Source organism: Gorilla gorilla, chromosome 9 (assembly GCF_029281585.2).
Source record: "Gorilla gorilla gorilla isolate KB3781 chromosome 9, NHGRI_mGorGor1-v2.1_pri, whole genome shotgun sequence".
NCBI classification, from domain to species: domain Eukaryota; kingdom Metazoa; phylum Chordata; class Mammalia; order Primates; family Hominidae; genus Gorilla; species Gorilla gorilla.
The window spans coordinates 74,270,106-74,293,286 of record NC_073233.2 but is presented as its reverse complement, the minus strand read 5'-3'; the positions used below and the strand labels follow the sequence as shown (position 1 = coordinate 74,293,286).

Below are 23,181 nucleotides of genomic sequence, written 5' to 3'. Positions count from 1 at the left end.
GGGCAAGCATTTGACAGCTTCATGTACCATGAATATTAACACATTCACACACACCATGTTATTACTAAATACTTTCCTTTACGATTCATCTGCAGTAAAATCAGGAATATTATCTCGACATCAAATGTTATTGTGTATAGGTAGGTTTTGTTTTATATGAGTTTCATTGCAGGATAGTAACAAAATATTTATTACAAGGACGATGGAATCGGCTCCAGCTGACCGTCTGTGCTTTGAAATGAAATCTGAACTCCTTAATCAGCCCTCAGACTTGCCATAACCAGCCTGGCTGTTGTAGAGGCTCTGTCCCCTCCTCCCACCAATGCCAGCCAAAGGGATCTATTTGTATGTCCCAGAATGTGTCAGCACTCTCTTGTCCCTTGTCTTGGGACAGGCTGTTCTCTCCCTGAAATGCCCTCATCCTCTCCCTTCACTGTCTCAACAAATTCAGTGCTCCCTAGCCTCCATTCTCAAGTCCTTCCTTCACAACCTGTGCCATAGCTGTGCTGCACCAGCGGCCTCGCTTGATTTTCTTTAAATAACTCATTTTCCATAAATAAATTGATTTTTCAAAGAAAAGTTGATATCATAATCATAAACAGGAAACCAGTATGAGTAGCCCTGAAAATAAAGTTGCTATGAAAATAAATATAAGAAAAATACAAGTTAATAACTTTTGATAAAATTGTCAGCAGACCCTCTGACGCTAACTGAGGGGAAGGGATGGGAAGGCAGATTAAGAAGTGTTAGCAGCCTGTTAACACCCTTGACATATTCAGAGGCTTGAAAGAAAATGGGAAGAATAACTTTCTCTTTCGGTGTAATTTAATGCTGTCCCTGTTCTCCCTAAAATCACCTGCATTTTACTGCAACCACCCATTTATCACTCAACGGCGCTAGATGCTGCCAGTAAACCAATGGACCAGACAAGCACAGCCTCTGCCCCTACAGACTCTCAGTCGGCTGGAGGAAAAACATAAGCAACCTGGGAATGGCTATAAAATGTCATTGCTTAAGAAAATAGTTTGTGGCCGGGCGTGGTGGCTCACGCCTGTAATAGCAACATTTTGGGAGGCCGATGCGGGCGGATCACCTGAGGTCAAGAGTTCGAGACCAGCCTGGTCAAAAGACGAGTTCGAGACTAGACTGGCCACCTCTTCAGCAGAGCTGGTGAAGCCCCGTTTCTACTAAAAATACAAAAATTAACCGGACGTGGTGGCATGCGCCTGTAGTCCCAGCTACTCCGGAGGCTGAGGCACCAGAATCGCTTGAACCTGCCTGGGAGGGGGAGGTTGCAGTGAGCCAAGATCACGCCACTGCACTTCCGCCTGGGCGACAGAGCGACACTCAGTCTCAAAAAAAATAGTTTGTGTTTTGGAGCCTCTCACTTCTCCAGCGTCCCCGATACGCCCGGGGATTGCAGAGAATCCACACCTATTCGTAGATTGTGAGAGTAGGAGCAAATTAATGATTTATAGTCTTTTCAAAAAAAATTTTTTTTAACAGAAAAAGAGTAAGGAGTTGAAAGTAATGCTGTTTTTTTCCAGGCACTCCCGGGGACCCAGCGCGGCGAAGCCCGCCAGGATCGCGGGCGACCTGTGGCAGCTCTGGTTCCCCCGCCCGGGCCCGGCTCGGGTTACGCTCTGGGCGGGGACTCCGCAGCGGCTCCCTAGTTAGGGGGCGCCCCGGTGGGTTCCAGCTTTAGGGGTCGCAGGAGCGGCTCTGGCATCACCTCGGAGCTGACGAAGCGGGAAGAGCCCCGCACCAGTGCTGCCCCTACAGAGCTCTCGGCGGGGGGTGGAAGTGAGGTTACACCTCGTCCCTACCCCCGCCTTCCCCTCCGCCGCAGGGATCCGGGACCCGCGCCCGCGGAGAGGACGGGGGGCTGCGGGGAGGGGCTGTGCGGGGAGCGGGCGGGTTCCGCAGGCCCCGAGGTGGGGCGGGGCCCGAGCCGGAGTCGAGTCCCTGAGGCGGGTGGGGGAAGGAGAGACGGGTGGCGCGACCCTCTGTCCCCGCCTCGGGGCGGAGCCCAGGTCCCAGCCTGCGGAGCGCGAGACACGCCGAAATCCGCCCGAGGCTACCTGTGCGGCTCCAGCCGCCCTGCACCCGAATCTGGGGAGACCCGCCCCCGCCCCACGGTCTGCGGCCCTCCGCCCCAGCGCAGGTGGAGGTGCGGCTTCTCTGTCCCTTTCACCCCAGGCACATCCGCCGCGGCGGCCATGGCGCGAGGAGACGCCCCGCGGGACAGGTGAGTGGGCCTGGGTGCGTTGCAAGCGGCCGGGGGCGTTGCAGACCCGCTCCCTGAAGGCGCTCCGAGGCTCGGAGAAGACCGGATCGAACTACAATTCCCATCAGCCGACTCCCTCGGCCGCCGGAACCGGGGTGATGGGGGTTGTAGTCCGCTCCGGAGGGGGTGGCCTGGGAGGCGGGAGGGCCTGCGGAGGCGGGTGCGTCCTCGGGGTGACCTTCCCACCGATCCCCACAGCTACCACCTGGTCGGGATCAGCTTCTTCATCCTGGGGCTGGGCACCCTCCTTCCCTGGAACTTCTTCATCACCGCCATCCCGGTGAGACTCCTGGCGGCGTGGCAGCCTCGTGGCCACAGCCAGCACCCCTCCCTCCAGCCCTTTGGATGAGGCTTAGCGGGCGCTTCCTCACCGCGCACCTGTGACCCCTCGTTGAGCTCATTATGGGCTGAAGCTCGGAGAGGGGAATGCTTCCCCCGTGGCTAGGAAACTAGAACTTCAGGAATGCCCACATCTCAGAGGGGCAAGGCCACCAGCCCACAGGGTCTGGAATGAGCAAAGGCGCTGCCCACCCCCCTCTGTGTGTCGTTATTCCTGAGTCAGTCACCCCAAAAGTCGGTTATCGAACGTTTGATTTTCTTTGAAATACCATGAATTTCATTCATTCACTCATTCATTCAACAAACTTTTTTTTTTTTTGAGACAGAGTCTCGCTCTTTCGCCCAGGCTGGAGTGCAGTGCGCGATCTCGGCTCACTGCAAGCTCCGCCTCCCGGGTTCACGCCATTCTCCTGCCTCACCCTCCCGAGTAGCTGGGACTACAGGTGCCCACCACCACGCGTGGCTAATTTTTTTTGTATTTTTAGTAGAGACGGGGTTTCACCGTGTTAGCCAGGATGGTCTCGATCTCCTGACCTCGTGATCCTCCCGCCTCGGCCTCCCAAAGTGCTGGGATTACAGGCGTGAGCCACCGTGCCTGGCCTCATTCAACAAACTTTTAATGTGCACCTACTGTGGAGCAGGCACTGGGGACACAGGAGGAAACAGCAGGGAGGCTCTTCAGGGAAGGCAGAAATATGGGGTTTGCATTGTCTTTGGGACCGGGTTATTCATCTGTATTCACTGCAACAACTTTGCAAATGCTTCTTGGGTACTGGCTCTGTGCTGGGCCCTGGAAACCCAGAGATGAATCAGCCTCCGGGCTTGAGAGCAAGAGGGGGCCAAAGAGCTATTAATAATGTAACATGATGCGTGACATTCCAGGCTTGCAGCAGAGTGCAGTGGGTCCCCAGGGGAGGGAGAAAGTTCCTTCTGCTTCATGGAAGAGGAGATTTGTAAATTGGGAGTAGGGTAGGCAGAGTGCATGTGGAGGGGTGTGGTCAGTAGGGCATTCCAGGCCGAGGCGACAGCCATGCCAAAGGCAGGCAGGCAAGAGATGATCAGCCTGTTTAGAGAGAGATCCACAGCCAGGGCTGCCTGGAGCTTAGCAGGATGGAGCAGAAGATGGGGCACAAAGGGAGACTAGGATCTGATTCTGAAGAGCTGTTCCATTTGGGGCTTTGCCCTGCAGGCAATAAGGAGGCATGAAGCGGGGTGTTGAGGAGTGAGGAGGTTAAGCAGAGGAGTGGCAGGCTATGTGCTCTAGAGAGAATGCAGTTGTTCAGCACCTAGGCCAAAGCCTGGCTGACAGTAGGCGCTCAATAAATACCGTGGAATGAATGAATGTAGCAGCTGCTGCAAGAGTGGGGATGGGGGCTGGAACCAGGGCACTGAAGAGGAGGGGCCGTCCAAGGCTGGATCGAGGCTCTTGCTGGGGGCTCTTAATGCTTGGGCTGTGTCCCAGACTTCAGCCATTTAACTCAGTGCACATTCATGGAGCTCCGACTGTGTGCCGGGTGCTGGAAACAGAACAAGGACAAGGCAGACAAGTCCCCACAGACATTAGAAAGCAATCACAAGTGAGGGGGAAGGCAGCAGGGGAAGGCTGAGAGGTGCTAACCCTCCACCACCTCCCCACCTGGCAGTATTTCCAGGCGCGACTGGCCGGGGCCGGCAACAGCACAGCCAGGATCCTGAGCACCAACCACACGGGCCCCGAGGATGCCTTCAATTTCAACAACTGGGTGACGCTGCTGTCCCAGCTGCCCCTGCTGCTCTTCACCCTCCTCAACTCCTTCCTGTACCAGTGGTGAGAGGCCTGCCCTGGCTCCTGCGCCCCCTGCCGAGGCAGCTTCGTTGAGGCCCTCCCCTGCGCCCCCTGCCCCGCAGCCCTACTGCCCAGCCCCAGGTGTCCAGCCTCCTTCCCCAGCCCCCTCTGGCCTGGGCCCCACTGATGCCCTCTGCCTGCTTCTGAGCAGCGTCCCGGAGACGGTGCGCATTCTGGGCAGCCTGCTGGCCATACTGCTGCTCTTTGCCCTGACGGCAGCGCTGGTCAAGGTGGACATGAGCCCCGGACCCTTCTTCTCCATCACCATGGCCTCCGTCTGCTTCATCAACTGTGAGTACCTCCACCCCCTCCCCAGCCAGCCCATGCAGGGCTTCAGCCTGGCCTCATCATTGAAAGGGCCCAGCATATCTGAGAAGGGCAGACAGCATCATGGTCGCTCATATCCCTGGTGAAGAAACTGAGGCCCACAGGGAGGGGAAGAGTCACTTGTCCAGTGACCTAGGAGCAGGCCTCCTGGTCAACAGCCCCACAGACCAATGGCTGCACCTCAGAAGAGGACTGAATAGCGGGTGTTGCCCCCGAGTGCTCAGAGTCCCTAGGGAAGCTCACACCTGCGCAACCTTGTCCAGAGTCCCCTATGTATCCTGCCGGCACCTCCTCCAGGGAGCCTCTGAGTCTTGCCTAGTTGAGCAGCAGCCCCCATCCCTGTCCTCCACAGCCTTCAGTGCAGTCCTACAGGGCAGCCTCTTCGGGCAGCTGGGCACCATGCCCTCCACCTACAGCACCCTCTTCCTCAGCGGCCAGGGCCTGGCTGGGATCTTTGCTGCCCTTGCCATGCTCCTGTCCATGGCCAGTGAGTGCACTTGGGTGGCTGGAGGGCTGGGGTGGCCTCTGAGGTTTGGGGAAGAGAGACGGCATGTGAGAGCAAGACACATGGGTTCTGGGTAAAGATGGAGGTAAGTGGGTGATACGGAAATGGGGATTGGGTCTGGGGCTAGGGAGTGGGGCTTATGGGCCCTGCAGTGAGGAGTAATAACCAAGTGAGGACTGGGTTAACTCAGGGACAGAGGCAGGATTCCTGGGGCTAATACTGGCATGTGGCAGCAGGTTGAAGTTGAAGGATAAGGGGATGGGTTTGCGATTCAGATAGTCTTGGGTTTGAATCTGCTTCACCGCTTACCAGCTAGGGGTGTTGGACAAGGCTTGTCACCTCTCTGTGCTAGTTTCCCCACCGACGTGATTGGTATAGCTCCCTGCTCAGATTGTAATGAGCATGCAATGAGAGAAGGCTACTGGCACATAGTACGTGCTCAACAAAAATGACACATGGGGAAAGTGAGAGAAGTGCAGGGCTGCTCTGGGGCCCTGTACAAGATTCCCATTTGTCAGTGAAGGGAGGAGCGGAAGAGGCTGGGAGTGGGTCTGAGAAGTACACAATGGGAAGTGGGACAAGAGTTGGAAGCCCTGTGGGAGCCGGCGGGACCAGGTGCCTCTCTTCTGCAGCTGAAGTTCCTCCGCAGGTGGCGTGGATGCCGAGACCTCCGCCCTGGGGTACTTTATCACGCCCTGTGTGGGCATCCTCATGTCCATCGTGTGTTACCTGAGCCTGCCTCACCTGGTGAGCCTGCTGTTGGGCTCGAGGCCCCACCTCAAAGTATCTTGGATAGAGTCCTGAGCCTGAGGCCCTGAGAGAGGCCAGGGGAGGTGGAGGAGACCTGGTCTCAGCCCTGACCCCCAGAGAAGACACTGAGGGGCCCCAGCCTCCAGGCCAATGGTATGGGGAGGGATCCAGACACCTCAGGCAAGCCAGGCAGGCCCAACACTTTCCTGTCCTTCTGCAGAAGTTTGCCCGCTACTACCTGGCCAATAAATCATCCCAGGCCCAAGCTCAGGAGCTGGAGACGAAAGCTGAGCTCCTCCAGTCTGGTAAGCCCTGAGACCCTCCTGGGGAGGTGGGAGATGCAGAGGAAGCTAGAGCCACCTCCCCTGGGAAGCTGTTCCATCTGTTCCCAGCCAGAGCCCACCCCTAGTAGCCTTGTGCAAACAGGAAGATCATGAAGGGAAGTTGGTAGGATTAAAGTCATCCCTGCTGTTGTTTGGGCCTCAGTTTCCACCTCTATAAAATGGGGAGGCAATAGAGGTTCCATGCATGCAAACTTTGGATCCGAAGACCTCTGAATTGGAATACTGGTTTCACAACATCCCAGCTGTGTGGCCTGAGACAAACCACTTAGCCACTGTACCCCTCTGAACCTCAATGTGTCACTTGTAAAGCAATGGTAATGAGATAATCCATCTAAGGTGCTTCGCTCATCGCCCAACCCATGCATGTGCTTCCTGGTAGCTATGCATATTTCCATCATGAATTCCCTTCACCTGCAGCCTCAGCTTAGGCTGGAGGAAGATCACCTTTTTTTGTTTTGGGGTGAGGGGGTTGTTGTTATTTTGAGTCAGGATCTCACTCTGTCACCTGGGCTGCACTGCAGTGCTATCACAACTCAACTGCAGCCTCGACCTCCTGGGCTCAAGTGATCCGCCTCAGTCTCCCGAGTAGCTGGGACTATAGGTGCAGGCTGCCATGCCCGGCTAATTTTTGTATTTTTGTAGAGATGGGGATTCACCATGTTGCCCAGGCTGGTCTCGAACTCCTGGGCTCAAGCAATATGCCCGCCTCGGCCTTCCAAAATGTTGGGATTACAGGCGTGAGCCACCATGCCGAGCTGAGGATCACTTGTTTTAACTGCTGGGAATCTCCCTTCGTTGGGCCCGGCTGTCGGGAAACCTGGGTCACAAGCATGACCCTTCCCCGTCCCCCCTCACCCCAGATGAGAACGGGATTCCCAGTAGTCCCCAGAAAGTAGCTCTGACCCTGGATCTTGACCTGGAGAAGGAGCCGGAATCAGAGCCAGATGAGCCCCAGAAGCCAGGAAAACCTTCAGTCTTCACTGTCTTCCAGAAGGTTTGGCTTGGATACAGCCCCCAACCACCATCTTTGGGGAAGAATGGGGCTCACATTGACTCCAAGGTCATAGGGTCATAGTGGGTCAGGGACACAGCTGGGCCAGGCCCCAAGTGTCCTGCTCCCACATGGGGCTTGGGCAAGAGGGTGGGGCCCTGGGACTGCCCTGCCTGCTCACACCCCTGCCTCTGGCTCCCAGATCTGGCTGACAGCGCTGTGCCTTGTGTTGGTCTTCACAGTCACCCTGTCCGTCTTTCCCGCCATCACAGCCATGGTGACCAGCTCTACCAGTCCCGGGAAGTGGAGTGAGTGTCAGGGTGGAGAAGACGGCAGGGCAGGGGGTACAAAGGGGAGAGGAAGGGAGAGGGGAGTTGGAGACCAGTATGAGCTGCAGCCGTTTCCCTCCCAGGTCAGTTCTTCAACCCCATCTGCTGCTTCCTCCTCTTCAACATCATGGACTGGCTGGGACGGAGCCTGACCTCTTACTTCCTGTGGGTAAGCACACCAGGGCTGGGTGATCTGATGTTTTAGGAAGCAGTTTGGGATCCGAGGGCTTGAAAAGAGCATGGAGGTGATTTTCTGGTAGTCCAAGTGGCCTGGTAATGCAACCACTGGCCAAGCGGCAGGGAGCACTTGGGCCCTGGAGGCGTGCAGGCCAGGGCTTGCACTGTGAGCTCCCTGAAAGCAAAAATCATGTCCAGCTGACCTCTGTGTCCCCAGCATCCAGCCTTTGCTGCTCAGAGAATGTTACATGGAGGTTCCTGCACCAGGTGAGGGATTGAGCAAGAGTCTTAGTTTTGGGGTTGGTTTTAGCCATGGTGCTGTATCTTTAAATGAAATCTTCCAAAGAGACAATACATAATGCAGGTGAAAGAGGAGTTGGTCTCATCCAAGTCAGGACAGGAGCTGATCTACAGCTTCCAATCCCACTCAGAAACCCCATCTGCCCCCAGGGGGGTCTGTGGAACCACCAGTGGGTGCTCTGAGGAACTGAGTACGTAAACTGTAGATGCGGTGGAGAGCACAAGCTGGAGCCTGGGAGAGGCAGAGGTGAGCCCCAGGCCAGTCCCTGATTTCTGGGTGGACTTGGCCCAGGCCCCAGTGCTGGGTCCTCCCTCACTGGCTCACAGGGTAGGTCAGGTCAGAGGAGGTCAGGGGGTGACAGATGGGTCTATCCTATGGGTGGGCCAGGCGTGGTGGCTCACACCTGTAATCCCAGCACTCTGGGAGGTCGAGGCAGGTGGATCACGAGGTCAGGAGTTCGAGACCAGCCTGGCCAACATGGTGAAACCCCGTCTCTACTAAAAAGATAAGAATTAGCAGGTGTGGTGGTGCACGCCTGTAATCCCAGGGAGGCAGAGGCTGCAGTGAGCCTAGATCGCACCACTGCTCTCCAGCCTGGGAGACAGAGCGAGACTCTGTCTCAAAAACAAACAAAAAAAACCCCTAAAATCCGAGCACTTTGGGAGGCCAAGGCAAGAGGATCGCTTGAGCTCAGGAGTTCAAAACCAGCCTGGGCAACACAGTGAGACTTTGTCTGTACACACACACACACACAAATTTTTAATGAAAAAAACAGAGGCCGGGTATGATGGCTCACGCCTGTAATCCCAGCACTTTGGGACGCTGAGGCAGGTGGATCACTCGAGATCAGAAGTTCGAGACCAGCCTGGCCAACATGATAAAACCTGGCTCTACTAAAAATACAAAAATTATCTGGGCATGGTGGTGGCGGGCGCCTATGGTCCCAGCTACTCAGGAGGCTGAAGCAGGAGGATTTCTTGAACCCAGGAGGTGGAGGTTGCAGTGAGCTGAGATCAGGGCCACTGCACTCCAGCCTGGGCAACAGAGCGAGACTCCATCTAAAAAAAAAAAAAAAAAAGTACTCTATGGGTGTCCTGAGATGCCCTGGAGCAGAGACCTGGCTCCAGGGACCATGCTGACCCCAGCCTCTACCACAGCCAGATGAGGACAGCCGGCTGCTGCCCCTGCTAGTCTGCCTGCGGTTCCTGTTCGTGCCCCTCTTCATGCTGTGCCACGTGCCCCAGAGGTCCCGGCTGCCCATCCTCTTCCCGCAGGATGCCTACTTCATCACCTTCATGCTGCTCTTTGCCGTTTCTAATGGCTACCTGGTGTCCCTCACCATGTGCCTGGCGCCCAGGTCCGGGGGAATGGGGTGGGGTGGGGGGCTGGGAGTGGGGAGGTGGGTTCAGTCTTTGGGAAGGGACCGCCTGCAAGGGAGGGACAGCCCATCCTGCTTCTGGCCAGCCCAACCCTGGCTGTCTGCAGGCCTTGCTGGCGCCCCCTACTGGGCCAAGCCTTAACTGCAGGGGAGAGGAGAACTGGGCTAGGGAGGTACCTGCCCAACCAAGTAGCCCAGGCACTGGTTCTGGGGCCTCCTCAATGCGCCTCAGTTTCCCCATCTGTAAAAAAAAATGAGTTGAACTGTCATCCCTCAGGGCCCATCTAGCTGTAAAATTCTCAGTTGAAGGAGAGCTAAGGTTTTGACCAAAAACAAGGTCATGGGCTATTTCCTCAAGGCGCAATGGAGTGGAGAATCCAGAGAGAATGAAGCTGGCAGGGCAGACAGGCTGAGAGCACTGTGGAAAGGGCAGGCTGTGGAATCTGGAATCCCATCATGTTAGACCCAGAGGCCCTGAGAGACATCCTTATCCAGCAGCCTCATTTACAGACCAGGAAACTGAGGTCCAGAAAGAAAGGGCCAGTTATGGTGACAGAGGGGTTGGGTCAGCCCAGACTGGATGGGCAGAGGGCAGTGGAGCTGGGTCCAGATTTAGACCCAGCATTTTCTAAGAGCTCCTGTTCCCGGGTGTTCTAGGCAGGTGCTGCCACATGAGAGGGAGGTGGCCGGCGCCCTCATGACCTTCTTCCTGGCCCTGGGACTTTCCTGTGGAGCCTCCCTCTCCTTCCTCTTCAAGGCGCTGCTCTGAAGTGGCCCCTCCAGGCTCTTTGGCAGCCTCTTCTCGACGTCTCCTTCCGGAGCTGAGATCCAGCCCAGGGCGAATGGCGAGCTTGGCTCAGGCCTCTGCGGGGTGGAGGCCCCTGGGCCTGAGGCTGCCAGCAGCGGGCAGGAGCTGCTCTTCATCCACTTGGAGTGCTGCGGGGAAGAAATCACCACCGGTCATTCTAACCCTCACCCAGGAATGGGGGTGACTCGCACAAGACCTCGTGGAAAGGGTGATGACTAGGGAAAAGAGGGTGCAGGGCACGGCCGCTCCCCACCACCAGGTCTGCATTTGTTCATCATCATCAGGAGCAGAGGTGACCAGAGGGTTCAGAGTGGGAGGCGGGGCTAGCCCAGGCCAGGAGCGCCTCGTCTTCCCAGGCCTCAGCCACCCAGGGTAAAAGGTGCCAAGGAAGTTGTGGGCACCTGGGAGGAGGAACAGATGTGGAGGACCTGAGGGTGCTCAAAGGGCCAGGCTCAGCCTCAAGCAGTGTTTTCATTGCCAACACTTACTGTACCCACTCCGCAGAGCCCAGCTGGGCCTGGGCCCCAGAGCCACAGCTAGCCTGCATGTGTGCACTGCACTTTACAGTTTGCAAACCTCTTCCATACCCACTCTCTCACCTAAGCCTAATTGAGGCCCTTGGAAGGAGCCAGGCAAGGATTGTGCTTCCCCCATTATACAGGTGACAAAACTGAGTCCTGGGGAAAGTGACTGGTCCGTGGTAGAGCCGGGACCCAATCCCCTCTCTCTCCTCCCTGTAGGTGCTGTTCTTCCTGCCCAACACCTGTTTCTCTTTTCCTCAAGGGGTTTGGGGCAGGAGCCCTGGGCACTTACTCCCCGTTTTTGCTGTTTCTCCTTCTGACCCTGCTCTTGGGTCTAATAACAACCCCATTTATTTGTATGATGCGTTCACCAAGTCTTTATTTCCGAAGTGCTGTTGGCTCTATTGGCCTCAGTGAACTGGGTGGGGTCGGAAAGATTGTACCCCCTTGACAGGTGGGATGACTGAGGCCCTGAGAGGGGTAGGGATTGGTGGGCATCTCTGTGTTGGGTCCTCTGGACCACATGATAGCTGGGGGGTACTGACCTGCAAGGAATCCTGAGCTCCTGGGCAGAGCACCTAGTTGGATGGACAACTATTGCTCTCCCACTCCATGAGCCCCTGGGCTCTCACCAGCATCCTCTGCCTCCCCAGGATAGCTCCTCCTTGGAAATCTGGCCTTAGAGAGGCAGTCAGTGTGGGCAGGGCTTTGGCGACCCCACCAATTCTATACACGGATGGAGGAAAGGCCTGCTTCACCACACACCTATACTACCCTGTCCGTCCCAGAGAAAAGCAAGGGTTTTCTGCCCACCTGCCTTTGTGAACATTCACTGAGCACCTATTAGATATCAGGTGCTCAGCCAGCACAGGGTACCTGCTCAGAAGCCAGGGGCTTTTTGGGATCAAGGAGGAAGACAAGCAAGATATGACCTTGGTTGCTGAAATAAGCCACAGGGCAGACCCCAAGGAAGGATTCATTCCTTTGAGCACTGTTCACAGACAGCTGCCCCGAGCCAGGCCCTGCCTGGTCTGGAGACTTTGAAACAAAGGAGACACAGTCCCCGCTCCCAAGGCCACAGGAAGCCAAATGTAACTTGTGATATGTCTTGTGAGGGCCCTGCAGAAGCATGTCGAGGGAGCCACTGATTCCACCTGAGAAGTCAGGGCAGCCATTCCAGAGGAGGTATTTCCCCAGCTGGGCCCTGAGGGATGAATATGAGTTTGCTAGTCTGAGGTGGAGGAGGAGCAGAAGCAGAGAAGCCACAGAGGAGTTGATCCCAGCAGTCCAGCGGGGAGGTGATGGGGCCTAGACAGTGGCTTAGAGAGGACAACTGATACAGGAGATATGAGGGAGGCTGCCTCTATGGAGGCCAGCTAACCTTGTGGATAAGTGCATGCATGCTGACCCAGAGTCCTGGGTCAAATCCAGGCCCTTTTCTTTATGACCTGCCTGAGCTAGAGTCCTGGAGTGAGGTTGGAACTAGAGTACCACCTCTGGTGATATTAGGGAAACGGTTGTTGGAGTCTTGGAGTCTCTTGCAAGACCAATAGGCCTACCTGTGCTCTCTGACTGGGACTGTTGGAGGCAGGACCCCAACACTTGCTGGGTCTCCTCCTCCTCTACCTTCAGAGGAGAGTACAACTGTTGTCCGTTGTACCTAAAAGCTCCCTAGAAGCCAGGCGCAGTGGCTCACGTAATCCCAGCACTTTGGGAGGCTGAGGCAGGTGGATCACCTGAGGTCGGGAGTTTGAGACCAGCCTGACCAACATGGAGAAACCCCATCTCTTATTAAAAATACAAAATTAGCCAGGCATGGTGGCACATGCCTGTAATCCCAGTACTTGGGAGACTGAGGTAGGAGAATCGCTTGAATCCGGGAGGCGGAGGTTGCAGTGAGCCGAGATCGTGCCACTGCATTCCAGCCTGGGCAATACGAGCGAAACTCTGCCTCAAAAAAAAAAAAAAATTAAAAAAAAAAAAAAAAAAAAGCTCCCTAGACCTGCCAGATCCACCTGGGACCAGGAAGGCAGACACCCATCTGCCCACCTCCCAGGCCAGACAGTCCCAGGAAACCCACTGGGGCCACCCGTCACCCACAGCAAGCCCAGGTTCGGGCTGGGCAGTGGAGGATGGGGCCCAAAAAGAGGACACTTACCCCTCAGGTATCATGATGTCACAACCTGGGATTCCGTCTTCCCATCCTCCTTCCCAGTAGACCCAGCACAACTTCATCAGCTCAGGGTGCAGGGGCTTTGATGTTGGAAACAAATTCTTGGACTGGTTGGCTACACCTGCCTGCCCCTTGCCTGATGCCTAGTCCCCAGCTACTGCTGCCTGCCCACCCTGTTACAGCTCTGCCGACAGGCCCGGATTCCCGCAGAAGCAGCCAGTTTCCATCAGCAAACACTCGCACTGCACAGGGCACTGAGCTGGGCTCAGTGGAGAGAGACATCCTTACCCTCAAGTTGCTGACCCTTTTATGGAAGAGGAGACTGGTAGTTAGAATTATACTACGTGAGGCCAGGCATGGTGGCTCACACCTGTAATCCCAGCACCTTGAGAAGCCAAGGTGGGCCGATCACTTGAGGTCATGAGTTTGAGACCAGCCTGGCCAACATGGTGAAACCTGGTCTATACTAAAAAAATACAGAAATTAGCCGAGAGTGGTGGCAGGCGCCTGTAATCCCAGCTACCTGGGAGGCTGAGGCAGGAGAATCACTGGAACCTGGAAGGTGGAGGCTGCAGTCAGCTGAGATTGCGCCACTGCACTCCAGCCTGGGTGACAGAGCAAGACCATCTCAAAAAAAAAAAAAAAGAATTCTACTACATGAAAAGCATTTGACATTTGTGATCTGCTTTTCCACCTGCCTCAACGTGCCACATGTTGTCAGAGTTTGGCCCCTTTTGAGTGGCCCCAGAGGCCCCCCTACCTAACCCTCACGCCCTGCTTTGTATGGGAATGGCATCTCTAGCCAGGGCTGACTGGACCAGGGCTGGGGTCTGAGCCATGGCAGCCACCCACTGACTGGCCAGCAGCCTATGAGGTGGCCCGGTCCAGCTTCCCTGATGAGAGGAACCAATCAGATCATCTCTCTTGGGAGAATGAAGCCACAACATGAGTGGGGGTTGTCTCGAGGTTACTGGCACATTAGAAGGAATAGGTCACAGGCAGGGTCAAGGTCACAGGCAGGGTCAACAACATAATAGAATGGGGAATTGCTTTGTGGTCACTAGAGTCATCATGATATCCTAGATGGAGCCAGGTGGCATCCTTGTTCTTCTTGCTCTCTTTCTTTCTTCTCAAGGTTTCTTGAACAAACTACTGTTGACTGAGGTCACCTGGCTAGACTCCCCCTTTTTTTTTTTTTTTTTTTTGAGATAAGAGTCTTGCTCCATCACCCAGGCTTGAGTGCAGAGGCACGATCTCGGCTCACTGCCACCTCCGCCTCCTGGGTTCAAGTTATTCCTCAGCCTCCTGAGTAACTGGGATTACAGATACGTGCCATGATGCCCGGCTAATTTTTTTGTATTTTTAATAGAGATGGGGTTTCACCATGTTGGCCAGGCTGGTCTTGAACTCCTGACCTCAAGTGATCTGCCCGTCTTGGCCTCCCAAAGTGTTGGGATTACAGGCATGAACCACCGCACCCGGCCTGGACTCCCTTTTCATTGCAGCCCCAGAGTTTGTGAAGCAGAAGCCCTGCGCACTACCACATTTTACAGATGAATAAACTGAGGTTCCATGGGGCTCAATATTAATAGAATGTAAGCAAAAGTAGTAAAACAGACAGCTCCAAGGGCCTGTGCCTTTAAAAAAAAAAAAAAAAGGAAAACATGAACAACGACTGTTGGAACCACCTTTGTCGGAACTCTGGAAAATAATCAAAGATTTACAACAACCAAGCAAGTGCTGAATCAAGAAAGTGGCAACTTAAAAATAATGAGAGTTTTGCAGTATTTTACCTGCCCTTGCCCCATTTCCCTTCTGGGTTAGTGGTGGTGTGAAGATGGCATTCCCATTGTGGGACCCTAGCCTTTGGTTCTCAAGGGAGCAAAGCAGACTTTGTTCTCAAAGGATTGTATCTATTAGTTCCGACCTGTCTGGGGACTACCTAAAGAATGGATGCCAGACATTCGCTTTTGTTTTGCCTGACTCAGAAATCTCTCAGGATGGAAAAGCTTCTACTTAGAGGACAGTTCTCCAAAACACTGAAAGGCAAATTAACAAACCTCTGCTGTCCAGAGCAAAGATTACAGTTTACATGAACAACAGACATGCTGAAAGGTTGTAAGGAAAAGGTGGGGAGACATTCTCTGGGGAATTGAAAAGCTCCCTCAAATATGAGGGAATTGAGAAAGCCATCTACATGCAGGGCAAGATGCATGCTCAGAAAAGACTCAAGAAGTCCAGGCGTGGTGGCTCACACCTGTAATCCCAGCACTTTGGGAGGCCAAGGAGGGAGGATCCCTTGAGGCCAGGAGTTCGAGACCAGCCTGGGCAACATAGCAAGACTCCGTCTCTACAAAAATAAAAATAAAATAAAATAAAATAGCAAGACACATGGTGGTACATGCCTGTAGTCTTAGGTACTTGGAAGGCTGAGGCAGGATAATCATTTGAGACCAGGAGTTCAAGCCTGCAGCAAGTTGTGACTGCACTGCTGTACTTCAGTCTGGGCAACAGAATAAGACCCTATTTTTTAAAAAAGGAAGGCATTAATGGAGGAAATGAAGAATGAAAAGATACAAGACGTAGAAAACAAACAGCAAAATGGCACAAGTAAGTCTTTCCTTATCAGTAATTACTTTTTTTTTTTTTTTTTTTAAACACAGTCTCACTCCGTCGCTCAGGATGGAGTACAGTGGTGCGATCTCGGCTCACTGCAACCTCCGCTTTCTAGGTTCAAGCAATTCCCCTGCCTCAGCTTCCCAAGTAGCTGGGACTACAACTGTGCACCACCACACCCGGCTACTTTTTGTATTTTTATTAGAGACGGGGTTTCACCATGTTGGTCAGACTGGTCTTAAACTCCTGGCCTCAAGTGATCTGCCCACCTTGGCCTCCCAAAGTGCTGGGATTACAGGCGTGAGCCACTGCGCACAGCCTCAGTAATTACTTGAAATGGAATTGACTCAACTCTCCAATTAAAAGGCAAGATTGTCAGAATGCATTAAAAAAAAATTTTTTTTTAGAGGCAGGATCTCTCTGCCCAGGCTGGTCTCAAACTCCTAGAGCTCAAGCAATCCTCCTGCCTCAGCTTCCCAAAGTGCTGGGATTATAGGTATAAACCACCGTGCCTGGCTCAAGAATGGATTTTAAAAATGATTCAACTAGGGCCGGGTGCAGTGGCTCACACCTGTAATCCCAGCACTTAATTTTTTTGTTTGTTTGTTTTTTTGTTTTTGAGACGGAGTCTCGCTCTGTCGCCCAGGCTGGAGTGTAGTGGCGCGATCTCGGCTCACTGCAAGCTCCGCCTCCCGGGTTCACGCCATTCTGCCTCAGCCTCTTGAGTAGCTGGGACTACAGGCGCCCGCCACCACGCCCGGCTAATTTTTTGTATTTTTTTTAGTAGAGATGGGGTTTCACCATGTTGGCCAGGATGGTCTCGATCTCCTGACCTCATGATCCACCCGCCTCAGCCTCCCAAAGTGCTGGGATTACAGGCATGAGCCACTGTGCCCCGCCAATCCCAGCAATTTAGAAGGCTGAGGCGGGCGGATCACCTGAGGCTGGGAGTTCAAGACCAGCCTAACCAACATGGAGAAACCCCATCTCCACTAAAAATACAAAATTAGCCAGGCATGGTGGCGCATGCCTGTAATCCCAGCTAATTGGGAGGCTGAGGTAAGAGAATCACTTAAACTCGGGGGGGTGGAGGTTTCAGTGAGCCAAGATGGCACCATCGCACTCCAGCCTGGACAACAAGAGCGAAACTCCATCTCAAAAAAAAAAAAAATGATTCAACTGGGATTACAGTGGCTCACGCCTGTAATCCCAGCACTTTGGGAGGTAAAGGAGGGCAGATTACTTTACCCAGGAGCTTGAGACCAACACAGGTAACATGGTGAGACCTCATGTCTACACAAAAAATTTAAAAATTAGGCACACATGGTGGCGTGCGCCTTTAGTCCCAGCTACTCAGGAAGCTGAAGTGGAAGGATTGATTGAGCCTAGGCAGTAGAGGCTACAGTGAGCCGTAATTGTGCCATTGCACTCCAGCCTAGGTGACAGAGCAAGACCCTGTCTCAAAATTAATTAATTAATTAAATAAAAAGTGATTCAACTATAAACTGTCTATAAGAGACTCACTTTAGATCCAAAACCACAACAGACATATATAGAATACTCTACCTATAAACAGAAGAATATATAACCTCAAGTGCTTGTGAAATATTCTCCAGGACAGATCCTATGTTAGGTCACGAAACAGTCTCAATAAATTTTAAAAGACTGAAATCATATAAAGGGTCTTTTCTGATCACAATGGAATGAAACTGGAAATCAACAACAGAAGAAAAGCTAGAAAATTCACAGAGACGTAAGAATTAAACAACATATTCTTAAAAATTAATGAGTCAAAGACATCAAAAGGGAAATTAGGAAATACTTTGAGATAAATGCAAATGAAAATACAACATAGCAAAACTTGCAGGATGCAGTAAGAGCAGTGCTTAGAGGGAAATTTATAGCTGTTAATGCCTACGTTAAAAAAGAAGATCTCAGAACAATAACCTGACTTTAGAACTTAAGGAACTAGGGGTCAGGCGCAGTGGCTCACACTTGTAATCCCAGCACTTTGGGAGGCCAAGGTGGGCAGATCACGAGGTCAAGAGATTGAGACCATCCTGGGCAACATGGTGAAATCCTGTCTCTTCTAAAAATACAAAAATTAGCTGGGCGTGGTGGCACACCCCTGTAGTCCCAGCTACTTGGGAGGCTGAGGCAAGAGAATCACTTGAACGCGGGAGGTGGAGGTTGCAGTGAGCCGAGATCGCACCACTGCACTCCAGCCTGGCGACAGAGCAAGACTCCGTCTCAAAAATAAATAAATAAATAAATAACTTAAGGAACTAGTAAAAGAAGAGCAAACTACACTCAAAGGTAGCAGAAGGAAAGAAATAATAAAGATTAAAGACAAACAAAATGGAGGGAAAAAAGCAATAGAGAAAATTAATGAAACCAAAAGTTGGTTCTTTGAAACGATCAACAAAACTGACACACCTTTAACTAGATTGACTAAGAAAAATAGAGAGAAGCCTTTAAGGTACTAAAATCTAATACTAAGAAATGCAAGTGGTAATATAACTACCAATTATAGGCACACCTAAGACATATTGCAGGTTTGGTTTCAGACCACTGCAATAAAGCAAATATTGCAATAATTTGGGGTTTCCCGGTGCATATAAAAGTTATGCTTGGCCGGGTGCGGTGGCTCATGCCTGTAATCCCAGCACTTTGGGAGGCGAGGAGGGTAGATCACCTGAGGTCAGGAGTTTGATACCAGCCTGACCAACATGGTGAAACCCTGTCTCTTCTAAAAATACAAAAATTAGCTGGGTGTGGTGGCAGGTGCCTGTAATCCCAGCTACTCGGGAGGCTGAGGCAGGAGAATTGCTTGAATCAGGGAGGCGGAGGTTGCAGTGAGCTGAGATCGCAGGATTGCACTCCAGCAAGACTCTGTCTCAAAAAAAAAAAGTTATGCTTATGCTACATTGTAGTCTATTAAGTATGCAATAGCATTGTGTCTAAAAAACAATGTATATACCTTAATTAAAAATATTTATTGTGGCTGGGTGCGGTGTCTCACACCTCTAATCCCAGCACTTTGGGAGGCCACGGTGGGCTAGGGCAGATCACCTGAGGTCAGGAGTTTGAGACCAGCCTGGCCAACATGGAGAAACCCCATCTCTACTAAAAATACAAAAATTAGCTGGGCATGGTGATGCGTGCCTGTAATCTCAGCTACTCGGGAGGCTGAGGCAGGAGAATCACTTGAACCTGGGAGGTGGAGGTTGCAGTGAGCTGAGATCTCGCCACTGCACTCCAGCCTGGGCAACAGAGCAAGACTCCATCTCAAAAGAAAAAAGAAAAAAAAATACCTTATTGCTTAAAAATGCTAGTGATCACCGGAACCTTCAGTAAGTCATAATCCTGAAACCTTTAGCAAGTTGTAATCTTTTTGGTGGTGGAGGGTCTTGCCTCGATGTTGATAGCTGCTGACTAATCAGGATGGTAGTTGCTGAAGATGGGGGTGGCTGTGCCAATTTCTTAAAATAAGGCAACGATGAAATTTGCTGCACTGATTGATCCTTTCATGCAAGATTTCTCTCTAACATGCGATGCTGTTTGATAAAATTTTACCCACAGTAGAAGTTCTTTCAAAATTAAAGTCAATCCTCTCAAATCCTACAGGTACTTTATCAATTAAGTTTACATAATATTCTAAATCCTTGTTGTCATTTATCAATGTTCACTGCATCCTTGCCAGGAGTAGATTCTATCTGAAGAAACCACTTTGATCATCCAGAAGAAGCAACTCCTCATCCATTCAAGTTTTCTCATGATATTGCAGCAATTCAGTTACATCTTCAGAGACTCAACTTCTAATTCTAGTTCTCTTGCTATTTCCATCATATTTGCAGTTACTTCCTCCACTGAAGTCTTGAACCCTTCAAAGTCATCAACGTATTCCAAGGTCTCCAGTGCAGTGGCATGATCATGGCTCACTGCAGCCCAGACTTCTGGGTTCAGGTGATTCTCCCGCCTCAGCCTCCTGAGTAGCTGGGACTACAGGTATGCGCCACCATGGCTGGCGATTTTTTTGTATTTTTAGTAGAGACGGGGTTTCGCCATGTTGCCCAGGCTGTTCTCAAACTCCTGGGCTCAAGGGCATCCGCCTGCCTTGGCCTCTTGAAGTGCTGGGATTACAAGCGTGAGTCACGACGCTCGGCCTCACTTTCTTATCTTTTGTGTGTTCACCGGGGTAGCACTTTTAATTCCTTCAAGAACTTTTCCTTTGCATTCACAACTTGGCTGACCATTTGGCACAAGAGGCCTAGCTTTCAGCCTATCACAGTGTTCACCACGCCTTCCTCACTATGTGTAATCATTTCTAGCTTTTGATTTAAAGTGAGAGAAGTGCAACTCTTCCTTTCACTTGAACACTTAGAGGCCAACATAGAATTATCAGCCTAATTTCAATATTTTTGTGTTTCAGGAAATAGGGAGGTATGAGGAAGGGGAGAACAGTCAGTCGGTGGAGCAGTCAGCACACACACAACACTTACTGATTTTTTTTTTTTTTTTTTTTTGAGACGGAGTTTTGCTCTGTCACCCAGGCTGGAGTGCAGTGGCACGATCTTGGCTCACTGCAAGCTCTGCCTTCCGGGTTCATGCCATTCTCCTGCCTCAGCCTCCTGAGTAGCTGGGACTACAGGAACCCGCCACCTTCAATCTGTAAAAAAAAAAAAAATGCAATTATCTGTGACCTGCAATAAACCAAAGTGCAATAAAGTGAGGTATGCCTGGCCGGGCGTGGTGGCTCACGCCTGTAATCCCAGCACTTTGGGAGGCGGAGGGGGGTGGATCACAAGGTTAGGAGATTGCAACCATCCTGGCTAACACGATGAAACCCCGTTTCTACTAAAAATACAAAAAAATTAGCCGGGCGTGTGGCAGGCGCCTGTAGTCCCAGCTACATGGGAGGCTGAGGCAAGAGAACGGCGTGAACCCGGGAGGTGGAGCTTGCAGTGAGCCTAGATTGCACCACTGTACTCCAGCCTGGGCAACAGAGCGAGACTCCATCTAAAAAAAAAAAAAGTGAGGTATGCCTTTACCCAGAAGTAAAAAGGACTATAAGAGAATACTATGAATAACTGTATGCTAACAAATCAGATGAAATGGACAAATTCCTGAAAACACACAAACTACCAAAACTGATGCAAGAAGAAACAGGAAATCTGAACAGACCTATAACAAGTAACCAGATTTAATCTGTAATCAAAAACCTCCCAACAAAGAAAATCCCAGGACCAGATGGCTTCACAAGTGAATTCTACCAATCACTTAAAGAATTAACATCAATCCGGCTGGGCGCGGTGGCTCATGCCTGTAATCCCAGCACTTTGGGAGGCCGATGAGGGCAGATCACCTGAGGTCAGGAGTTTGAGACCAGCCTGGCCAACATGGTGAAACCTCGTCTCTAGTAAAAATACAAAAACTAGCCGGGCATGGTGGCACACACCTGTAATCCCAGCTACTCTGGAGGCTGAGACAGGAGAATCGCTGGAACCCAGGAGGCAGAGGTTGCAGTGAGCCGAGATCATGCCACTGCACTCCAGCCTGGGTGACAGAGCGAGACTCTGTCACAAACAAAACAAAACAAAACAAAAAGAATTAACAACAATCCTATAACAGTGTAGTGTGCAAAGTAAAAAGAAATTTACAACAATCCTTCTCAAACTCTTCCAAAAAATAGAAAACACTTTACAACTCATTCTATGTGACCTGAGGCCAAACTAATATACAGACCATCCTAAGAAAACTACAGACCGTATCTCATATGAATATAGATGCAAAAATCCTCCACAAAATACTAGCAAACCTAACCCAGCAACATATTAACAGAATTATACACCATGACCAAGTAGGAATTATTCCAGAAATGCAAGATTGTTTAACATACGAAAATCAATCAGTGTGGCCGGGCACGGTGGCTCACCCTGTAATCCCAGCACTTTGGGAGGCTGAAGCAGGTGGATCACTTGAGGTCAGGAGTTTGAGACCAGCCTAGACAACATGGTGAAATCCGTCTCTACTAAAAATACAAAAAAATATTAGCTGGTTGTGGTGGTGCACACCTGTAATCCCAGCTAGTCAGGAAGCTGAGGCAGGAGAATCACTTGAACCTGGGAGGCAGAGGTTGCCGTGAGCCAAGATCGCGCCACTCACTCCAACCTGGGTGACAGAGCGAGACTCCATCTCAAAAAAAAAAAAAAGAAAGGCTGGGTGTGGTGGCTCATGCCTGTAATATCAGCAATTTGGGAGACCGAGGCGGGCAGATCACTTGAGGTCAGGATTTCGAGACCAGCCTGGCGAACATGGTGAAACGGCATCTCTACTAAAAATACAAAAATTAGCCAGGCATGATGGCGCATGCCTGTAATCCCAGCTACTCCGGAGGCTGAGGCACAAGAATAACTTGAACCCAGGACGCAGAGGTTGCCATGAGCCAAGATCGCTCCACTGCACTCCAGCCTGGGAAACAGAGCAAGAACGTCTCAAAAAAAAGAAAAAGAAAATCAATCAATGTAATACACCACATTAATAGAATGAAGAGGAAACACCAAGTGATCACCTCAATTTATGAACAAAAAGCAAGTGACAAAATCCAACACGCTTTCAAGATAAAAAGCATGTGACAAAGTCCAACACTCGTTCAAGATAAAAAGCATGTGTCAAAATCCAACATGCGTTCAAGATAAAAATGCTGAATAAACAAGGAATAGGTGGAAACTTCCTTCACCTGATAAAGGGCATTTATGAAAAATCCACAAATAACATCATACTTAATGGTGAAAGACCTAAAGCCTTCCCCCAAAGATCAGGAACAAGAGAAGGATACGTGGTTTCACCGTTTCATCTACTCAACATTGTACTAGAAGTTCTAGCTAGAGCAATTTGGCAAGAAATGAGCTTCCGCATTGGGGTGGGAAAAAAAATGGCAAGAAAAAGAAACAAAAGTTAACCAAATTGAAAAAGAGGTAAAACTATTCATAGTCACAGATGACATAATATATACATATATAGAAAATCCTAAGGAATGCATGCATACACACAGAGACACACACACACACAGACACGTACACACATACACAAACTTTTAGAGCTAATAAAGTCAGCAAAGTTGCAGAATTCAAGATTAACACACAATAGCCTGGCTCAGTGGCTCGTGCCCGTAATCCAAGCACTTTGGGAGGCTGAGGTGGGTGGATCACTTGAGGTCAAGAGTTCAAGACCAGCTTGGCCAACATGGTGAAACCCTGTCTCTACTAAAAATATAAAAATTAACTGGGTGTGGTGGCGCACGCCTGTAGTCCCAGCTACTTGAGAGGCTGAGGCAGAAGAATCACTTGAACCTAAGAGGCGGAGGTTGCAATGAGGTGAGATCACGCCACTGCACTCCAGCCTGGGAGACAGAGTGAGACTCTGCCTCAAAAAAAAAAATAAATAAAAAATTAACACACAAAATTCAGGTTGGGCACAGTGGCTCATGCCTGTAATCCTACCACTTTGT

At 51.3% G+C, this 23,181-nt stretch overlaps 1 protein-coding gene across 3 annotated transcripts; it reads left to right on the top strand.

Annotated features, from left to right (window-relative positions):
• Positions 1–1,339: 1,339 nt before the first annotated feature.
• On the top strand, positions 1,340–11,241 carry SLC29A2 (solute carrier family 29 member 2). 3 transcript variants are annotated; one of them, XM_004051582.4, is made up of 13 exons: positions 1,340–1,453; positions 1,548–2,248; positions 2,486–2,567; positions 4,270–4,433; positions 4,603–4,742; positions 5,131–5,265; positions 5,933–6,030; positions 6,254–6,338; positions 7,238–7,371; positions 7,571–7,676; positions 7,781–7,866; positions 9,333–9,532; positions 10,211–11,241. In XM_004051582.4, the coding sequence occupies exons 2-13, from the start codon at positions 2,220–2,222 to the stop codon at positions 10,320–10,322; spliced, it is 1,371 nt and encodes a 456-aa protein (XP_004051630.1). In that variant the 5' UTR covers positions 1,340–1,453; positions 1,548–2,219; the 3' UTR covers positions 10,323–11,241. The 3 variants fall into 3 exon arrangements, with proteins under 3 accessions (XP_004051630.1, XP_018893078.1, XP_055210518.1); XM_055354543.2 differs by having other exon boundaries at positions 1,357–1,447; XM_019037533.2 differs by lacking the exon at positions 5,131–5,265.
• Positions 11,242–23,181: the final 11,940 nt, after the last annotated feature.